Source organism: Colobus angolensis, unplaced genomic scaffold (assembly GCF_000951035.1).
Source record: "Colobus angolensis palliatus isolate OR3802 unplaced genomic scaffold, Cang.pa_1.0 Scaffold1, whole genome shotgun sequence".
NCBI classification, from domain to species: domain Eukaryota; kingdom Metazoa; phylum Chordata; class Mammalia; order Primates; family Cercopithecidae; genus Colobus; species Colobus angolensis.
Window position 1 is genome coordinate 176276 of NW_012110918.1, and position 9664 is coordinate 185939.

Sequence of the window (9664 nt, forward strand, 5' to 3'; positions counted from 1 at the left end):
CAGGCAGATCACTTGAGCTCAGGAGTTTGAGACCAGCCTGGGAAACATGGCAAAACCTTGTCTCTACCAAAAAAAAAAAAAATACAAAAAAATTAGCCAGGCGTGCTGGTGCATGCTTGTAGTCCCAGCTACTTGGGGGACTGAGGTGGAAGGATCATTTGAGCCCACGAGGCCAAGGCTGCAGTGAGCCGTGACTGCACCACTGCACCCCAGCCTGGGTGATGGAGTGAGACTGTGTCTCAGAAAAAATAAGACAGAGAGAGAGAGATTGTTCATTCACAGAAATTCCAAAGCATGAAAGGCCTTCAAAAGCATGAAAGACTTTTCCTGTGAATAAGAACTCTCAAGCATAGAACCATGAAACTTAGAAAGTACCAGAAATATGACTTTCCTATAAAACTAAGTAACAAAATAATTCCCAATCCTTTCTTGTTATACTAGTGATGTTATAATACTAATGCACTAACCTCTAACTCCTTCTCATCAAATGTCTTCAGCAAATGTTGTGGAATTACTTCATTAAATCCTTTCTGCAGAGCCAGGAATTGAGCCTCAATGCCTCGTAAAAATCTCCAGTTCACATAGAGCCTGTAAACATTAGGCAGGATTGTGTATAATCACACGTATTTTCAGATCTGGTAATTATTATAAATCTCTACTTTAGCAACATTGCATTTTACAAGCATCTAATTAACAATTTAGCCTAAAGTCTAAAAATAAATCTCAGACTAATGGGGATAAATGATCCCTGAGGTGTGACACAGTTCAGTGTTGATGAAAAGTGGTAAACTTCTACTAATAACAGCAGCATCAGCAGAGCAAACCCTTCGAATCAGAGAAGCTCCCAGGAAACAGGACATCTACTAGAGCTGAGTCTTGATGAAATTTCTTTCTAAACTTACAGCATACATGCCAATAACTAGAATAAAGAGCTCTTTCACTCAAAAATGACTATTTTTCTGATTTTACTTGTAAATGTAATTTGAATGTGTTGGGTGTTTTGTTTCTATTTGAGGGAGGTCTATGGGAGAAGAGGAGGTAGAGAATCCTCATACCAAAAATGAGAAGAAGAAACAGTAAAAGCCAATAGCAAGCGCTTTTTGATAACAATTTTTGGAACAATTTTAGTAAGATTTGGCAACATGATCTATACAAAAAAAGTATAGCATGCAAGTTTCTGTGTACATAAAGTTCAAGTTCAAACTTCCAAAGCTGATTACCACAGTTTTATGTTTAGTAGACTTTTTATTTCTCATAAGCCAAATTAGCCCAACACATAAAAATGCCTCAAATTTACTTTATGAAATCTGAAAAACATTTATTTACATTTATCCCTAAACTCACAATGTGCTCGTTTATAAACAGGCTAAGTGTTAGTAATATACAGCACAAAAACCCTTCTGAATTGCCACCTGTGATAGCTACATACACCACACGTGGCCCCACTGCTCACATCTCCTGGTATTCACACCTTTGTACAGCTCCTCTTCCATGATGAAACTGGGCTGGCTGTCTCAGTTTAACCAGAAGTAGACAGCAGAAGTCATGTTGGCCAGGACCAGGCTTAGGCCTTAAAAAGATCTAGCAGCTTCTGCTTTTGAGCTTTGGAAAGCTGGCCAGCCCATAAGAAGTCTGGCTATCAATACAGTGGGTAACATGGTTAACCTTCATTACAATGAAGGGACAAACTTTTCAGGGAGAGAGAGTGGCTATGGGGATAGGGAGTGGTCATGGAGAGAGGGAATGGCCTTTGATATCACAGAGGGAGAACCAAGGAACTCAGCCAACAATGAGAACTAGGCCCCAGTCAGTGACCCCAGTCGACAGCCACGCCAGCTAGCCCTCGGCCATTTGAGTTATCCTAGTTAGGAGTGAAGAGGCCATCTTGGTGTTGCAGGCCTAGCTGACATCTTGTGGAACAGCAGTGTGTCATCCATGTTGTTCTTTTGCCCAATTTCCTGACCCTTGGAATTCTGAGAAATAATAAAATGGCTGTTCTTAATAAGCCACTAAATTCTGCTGAAGCGGATTTTGTAACACTAAGTAATACTATCTAAATATTTAAGTTTGTTCATACTAACATCCTAGAACATTTAAAAAAAATTCAGCCTTGAGAACACAGGAGTGTTTACCTGACATACTCTTTTTTATTTTCTTCATTAACAGGGATACTTTTGCCATTTGGTTTAAGTTCATGCTGAATAATTTCACCATATGCATTATGTTCAACACAGAAGGTATGGTCCAAAACACCTGTAATATCATTCTCACTGGAAAGGAAAGAGGAAGAGATAGGTAACTGGGAAACCTAAAATACAGACCCTATAGATGTATTAACTGGTGAGATAAAACTAAGATCATTTTATAATATGACAAATGTGAGGTCAGATTCAGCTTATGAACTCTTAAACTACCACACTACCTAGTTCTTTCTGGACAGAAAAGTCAAAGAGCTTTAACCTTCATAAACACAGGAAACATTTAACTTCCTGAGTGATGAGAAAGAGCCCTGATCAAAGCTGGGACTTGCTAGAATCACCAATATAGGACAATTTCAGTTATATTTGGCATTCTGAAGAGCCCTACTCGGTACTGTACTCCAAGGGGCCAAGTGCCTGTGTGTCCCTAGTTGAGAAAGCCACTGTATACTTTATAAAAAATAAACATTTCCAGTGTATCTTCATAAAAATAACGACCCCTTGCAAAACAGAATCAGTTCTTAGCTTAAATTCAACAATTAGTTCTTATCTAAAAGTACGGTTCCAACAATCGCCACTTCATTAAAAGCAATGGCAGCAACAATTTGCTATTCTAACACCTGCAGGTTTGGAACAGAATTTGCATCACATTGAGGAAATAATTATACAAAGTACTTTTAAAAATAGAATAAACTAGTTTTTTTTTTTTCTTTTTAAAGTAGTAACACTTGCTAAGTTTAAGGAATTTGAAATATATAAAGAAGCTACAGAAAGGGGGAAATCATATGAGATCCTATCACTCAACCACTCAATATTTTCTGTGTAATTTTTTTTAAGTACATCGGTTTTGAAACTTTTTTTTTTAAAGCTCAAGAATTTAACTATAATGAAGAGACAGAAGACTCAATACATACAGTATCCACACTAAACTGTTATGAAGATCTGGATCTACTAACTCCATGTCATCCAAAGTAATCGACTTCCCAAGCAATTGCTTATAAAAAGGCAATGTGAAACCACCATCAATATAATGTCCATGAAACACAGCCATTCCCATTATTCGTCCAACAAAGTGGAAATAGGATAAATGTTCCTGAAATTGAAAAGAGTGTATATACTCAAGTTAGAAACTACCCAGGAAAATTTTAATAAAAATGAAATATTTCAGCAACATTAATTTTTTTGAGAATAAGCATAAAATTTGTACTCTTCAATATAGTCAGGAGGGAGTATTTCTCTAGGGCATGCTCAGGAGTCTCTAGGTCACTCCGGAACAGCATATTACACAGGGTAATATACCCTTCTCACGGGGGTCAGTCATTCTGTAAATTTTATCTTTTAGAACTTAAGTCCAAACTATGGTCCCAGCGCTTCATTCAACTACTTGCAGATTCTTTTCTCTTCCTTCTCCCACTTCCTTGCTGAGCCCTTTGTCATGAAAAAAAATCTTTCAATTCTAAATCTCCCCACCTCCTTGACCTAACCAGAAATTAAACATCAAAACACCATAGATTTAAGAGCACAGACTTGGTGTCAGGCTTGAATTAGAATCATGATTCTGCTAGTCACTGGCATATAGACAAATTAACCCCTGTAGGACTAACTGTCCACATCTGGAAATACGAGGATAACAACAGTATCTAAAAAGCATCTCTATGAGGAGTAAAATGATGTGATGTTTGAAATCCATGGAACTGGACCTGGCATGCTGTAAGCCCTCAATGAATGTGGGCTATTGTTACTACAGGGGCAGCAGTGCGCCCTCCAAAAAGAACCTTCACCTCAAAATCCTCCCTAAATAATTTCCTGAAACAGATCTAACATTTCTACCCTTTTATATATATTTGGTCTTTCATCACAGATTATTTTGTTAGATGTTTGTATTTTTAAGTTCTTTTTTTTTTTTTTGAGATAGAGTCTCGCTCTGTCACCCAGGCTGGAGTGCAGTGGCGCGATCTCGGCTCACTGCAAGCTCCGCCTCCCGGGTTCATGCCATTCTCCTGTCTCAGCCTCCCGAGTAGCTGGGACTACAGGCGCCCGCCACCACACCCGGCTAATTTTTTTTTGTTTTTTTTTTTTAGTAGAGACGGGGTTTCACCGTGTTAGCCAGGATGGTCTTGATCTCCTGACCTCGTGATCTGCCCGTCTCAGCCTCCCAAAGTGCTGGGATTACAGGGGTGAGGCACCGCACCCGGCCAAAACTAAGTAATCTTTTAAGCTCATCTTTAAACCTCTTTGTTTCTTTTTTAAAAGTAATACACACACACACACACACACACACACGCGCACACACACACACACATATATATTTACCAAAGTTGCATTATACTATTTGATAACCTTTTCCCTTAACACATCGTAAACACCAACTTTCCAAATCATTAACTATTATCCCACATGATCATTTTAGTGGCTGTATAGTATGCCCTTCTATGGAAAGACAATATAAGAACAATACATTAGTAATAACTGCTAACTTCTGTTGAGTGCTTAATAATGTAATTGATAAGAGTTGTACAGTTAATAACATACAGCACCGTGCTAAATGCTTAATGTGCCGGTCTCCATTTAATTCTCATAACCCCTTTTTGAGGTACAAATTTATTTATTAGCAATGACAAAACTGAAGCTTAAGTCCATGAACTTGCCATGAAAGGTCACAAAGCTAGTAAGTGATGAGACCACGATATGTCTTTCTAATTCCAGAACCTATGCCTTTAATCATTTGTGTGATTCTGCTTCATGTCATAATTTAATCAGTCCCCACTCTTGAAGACAACTATATTGTTCTCAGTTGAGTGCTACTATAAACAATAAACATCCCTGTTTCCAAATTGGTGTATGTACCTGTAATCATCTGCTTGGGAAAATTTTGTAGAAGAGGAATTGCTGAGTCAAAGGGTACAACTAAGACAAGGACAAATAATTTCTATATAATAAACTACATTAATATGTAAACATGAAAAGCATTACAGGTCACAATTCACATCGTAACTTCAAATCATACCGGATTAACTGCAGAATCAGGATTGATCTGCAATGTATAGATATCATCTCTTGAATACTGGAAGAGGCCATAGTATGGATTCAGCATTTCATGTGACAAGAGATACAACCATTCCCTAGAAAACAGATATGACCAAGGAATTTTTTTGTTAATGTATACATTTTTATTAAGATATGCCATTAATTCATCATTTTAGCAAATAATTTTTTAAATTAATAAAAGGCAAAAAAGCACTAACTGTAGCTATATAAGATCACATTGGAAAAATCTACCATGCCCAGATAGCAAATAAAAACTCTATTATACTGAAGTAACATCTCACTCAAAATTTAGGAAATTTTATTGCATTTTAGCATCAAAGAGTACAAAAGTATTATCCAACAGCTCAGCTACTCATGAGATGATATAGTCCAGTGGTCTCTTACTTTTAATTGCCAAATAAATTTGTAATCCATAATAAACATAAAACAAAAGGAAGAATATGGTTTTATTTCAAAATGTCCATGTGAGGCTGGGGACGGTGGCTCACACCTGTGATCCCAGCACTTTGGGAGGCCAAGACAGGTGGTTCGCTTGAGCTCAGGAGTTTGTGACCAGCCTGGGCAACAAGACAAAACCCCATCTCTACAAAAAATATAAAAATCAGCCAGGTTGATGGCATGTGCCCCTAGTCCCAGCTACTTGGGAGGCAGAGGTGGGAGGACTGCTTGAGCCCCAGAGGTCGAGGCTGCAGTGAGCTGAGATCACACCACTGCACCCCAGCCTGGGTGACAGAGTGAGACCCTGTCTCAAAGGAAAAAAAAAAAAAAGTCCACGTCATCTATACTATCCTGGTCTACTATCACGGCAGATTTATACCGGTTTATACAGACATATAATATAGTATTGATTTACTCTTCATTTTGGACAAGGGTATATTTTGTTGTAGTGTTAGTAAGGACACTTCATTATCCATTTCATTATCTTTCACTGTATAAACCCTAAAACATACCATGATAAAAATATAAGTGGGCAAAGACTGAAGGCATTTGGTGTAGGTATGGACTCAAGGGCAAACCTGCATTCTTTAGGTATGTTCCATACCACTTCTTGACTTCAAATGTAAATCAATGTTTTTAAAACCTGGAATAAAAAGTACTACCACCTTGAATTTATTAAATCCTTCACATTTTTCAAAGTATAAAAGATAATTTGTTACTCACTTTGGAAATTCACTAGTCTAGGACTTAAGAGATGTAGTTCTAGTCTTAATTATTGTCATTCCTCGGCTAGGGAAGGTTATTTAAATGATATATTTTGATATTATGGATTAAACAGATTGAATAATATTTTTGAGCAAATGCAGAATAGTATTAAAACTAGTTAAAGGAAAATGTTTCAAAAGTCTATGTGATGGAGTCTAAATCAAATTACTACCATTATGTAACATTTGACAAATTACTCTAGAGATTAAAAAAAGAAGTGATGTCTCCACAGAAGCAGCCTTCCCAACGTAACACTCATCTGATGTGTCTTGTGGTTTTGGTGTGTGTATGTGTTTTTTTAAAAAGAAAATCTGAATTTTTGTTCTGTTTTACCAAGTATTTAGAACACAAATAAGAGCAGAACTCAACTACTTTGAGATTCTACTATGGAATAAAGTTCAGAAAAACCAGATCACTGTCACATTCCATTTATTCTGCTCAAACCCTGACAGTAGTAAAGTTAAAAAACAAAAAACTGGGCTGGGTGCAGTGGCTCATGCCTGTAATCCCAGCACTTTGGGAGGCCAAGGAGGGCAGATCACGAGGTCAGGAGATAGAGACCAGCATGGCCAACATGGTGAAACCCCGTCTCTATCAAAAATACAAAAATTAGCTGGGCGTGGTTGTACGCGCCTGTTGTCCCAGCTACTCGGGAGGCTGAGGTTACAGAATCGCTTGAACCTGCGAGGCAGAGGTTGCAGGGAGCTAAGACTGCGCCACTGCACTCCAGCCTGGCGACAGAGTGACATTCCATCTCAAAAACAACAACAACAACAAAAACTGACTACCAGGCAGGCATGGTGGCTCACGCCTGTGATTCCAGCACTTGGGGAGGCTGAAGCAGGAGGATCACTTGAGGCGAGGAGTTTGAGACCAGCCTAGGCAACATAGACGCTGTTTCTACCAAAAAAAAAAAAAGTTTGAGACGGAGTCACGCTCTGTCGCCAGGCTGGAGTGCAGTGGCATAATCTCGGCTCACTGCAACCTCTACCTTGTGGGTTCAAGTGATTCCCCTGCCTCAGCCTCCTAAATAGCTGGGACTACAGGTGTGCGCCACCACACCCAGCTAATTTTTTTTTTTTTAATTTTTAGTAGAGACGGGGTTTCATGTTGTGCAGGATGGTCTCGATCTCTTGACTTTGTGATCTGCCCACCTCGGCCTCCCAAAGTGCTGGGATTACAAGTGTGAGCCACTGTACCTGGCCAAAAAAAGTTTTTTTTTTTAGGCATGGAAGCATGTGCCTATAGTCCTAGCTCTTCAGGAGGCTGAGGCAGGAAGATCACTTGTACCTAGGAGTTCGAGGCTGCAGTGAGCCATGATCACACCACTGCAATCCATGGAGACTGGGTGACAGAGCGAGACCTTGTCTCTAAAAAACTAACTAAATATAATAAACTACTTATTTGATCTACACATATAATTATAGTACTCAGATGCCACCACTAGATGATGATGATGAAGTTTTCCCAATAAACATTCACTCTAGTTATGAGTAAGCAATACAAACTCCACAGAAACTATCAAGTCCTAAGTATGATGTACAAGGGATTATGTTTAAAAATCCACACTAAAGAAACTATCCATCCATAAGTTTAAGACGTGATGAATGAAAAGTCTATAAATACACACATGTAACGCTAAATAACAATGGAAATTATTGAAAACATAATTTTGGTTGGATTTAAGATAAAGGAAAGCAGAATTATCATAATGATCCTTGGAACATTTCAATACAGAGCTACAGTGTTTCTCCTGTATTTATAGAGAACAAATTTTCACACTTAGTAAAGAATTCTTGTAGTAAATATAGTATCAGAAACAAATCACTGGCTGGGTGTGGTGGCTCACACCTGTAATCCCAGCACTTTGGGAGGCTGGGGCAGGCAGATTGCTTGAACTCAGGAGTTCGAGACCAGACTGGGCAACATGGCAAAACCCCATCTCTACAAAAAAAAATACAAAAATTAGCCGGGTGTGGTGGCTTGTACCTGTAGTCCCAGCTATTCAGGAGGCTGAGGTGGGAGGATCTCTGGAGCCCAGGATGGGGAGGTTGCAGTGAGCCGAGATCGTGCCACTACACTCCAGCCTGGGTGACAGAGACAGACCCTGTCTCCAAAAAAAACAAAAGGAAAAGAAACAGAAAATCAATTTGACTTGACCTGTGATTTACAAATGTAGCAGAAGCATTATACTTTCTGTACTAAAGCATTCTGAGGACCATCATGATACGTATATGTGTATAAACACATGCATGCATACACATTCATTTAACAAGGTAAAAAGGCATGTTGATGGAAGCAAAGAGAACCAGTATTCAGTTCAGGTTATATATCATTAAATCTCAAAACTGTTCCCTGACAATGTAAAGCAGAGGCAATAACATGCTGAAGGAGAGAGAGAGAAAAAACACAGGGCCTGCAGTCTCACTGGACTCAGAATATCTATTGGGGAGTTCTAAAATACTTGTCCGGTAGCAGTACTACCCTAACCTCATTATGAATATATCTGTTAGGATATCCTCAGTAATACAAACATTAGGGAATATAATACCAAAAAATAAATGTCAATGAGAAAGTTACACCACAGTAAGTATCTTAAATTGGTAAGTACAGAGATCCGTATGTCATAAGCTGGCAAACAAGTCCTTACCTGGCAACCCCTCCATAGTCAAGGCCTTCTTCTCCACGAAATTTTATCATTAATCGCTTCCAGAGATCTTTTGGTCTCATTTTCATGACCTGTCGATATGATTCCTGAAAAAAAATAATTTTTAATACAGTATTACTATTAGGTCCTTTTAGCCTATTACTTAATCTCTCCCTGCCAATCCACTCAAAAAACTCAAGTCTAAATAAGGTGAAATTTGGCCAGGTGCAGTAGCTCATACCTGTAATCCCAACAGTGTGGGAGGCTGAGGCAGGAGGATCACCTGAGGCTAGGAATTCTAGACCAGCCTGGGCAACATAGTGAAACTGTCTGCACAAAAAAGAATTTTCTTAAATAGCTGGGCATGGTGGCACGCGCCTGTCGTCCTAGCTGCTTGGGAGGCTAAGGTGGGAGGACTGCTTGAGCCCAGCAGTTCAAGGCTATAGTGAACTATGATCATGCCACTGCACTCCAGCCTGGGTGACAGAGCAAGATCTTGTCTCTTTGAAAAAAAGAAAAAGGGCCAGGCGCGGTGGCTCAAGCCTGTAATCCCAGCACTTTGGGAGGC

General features: G+C 39.1%; 1 protein-coding gene across 1 annotated transcript in view; it reads right to left on the bottom strand.

The window, feature by feature from the left end:
• The window catches only part of SMURF2 (SMAD specific E3 ubiquitin protein ligase 2), a gene marked incomplete at its 5' end in the record, with an annotated part of 58495 nt that overhangs the window by 8834 nt on the left and 39997 nt on the right, over nucleotides 1-9664 (bottom strand). Inside the window, 5 exons of the mRNA XM_011929771.1 lie at nucleotides 468-588; nucleotides 2133-2270; nucleotides 3113-3291; nucleotides 5206-5320; nucleotides 9100-9203. Of these exons, the coding sequence (XP_011785161.1) occupies nucleotides 468-588; nucleotides 2133-2270; nucleotides 3113-3291; nucleotides 5206-5320; nucleotides 9100-9203 (657 nt within the window). The remainder of the gene's footprint in view (nucleotides 1-467; nucleotides 589-2132; nucleotides 2271-3112; nucleotides 3292-5205; nucleotides 5321-9099; nucleotides 9204-9664) is intronic.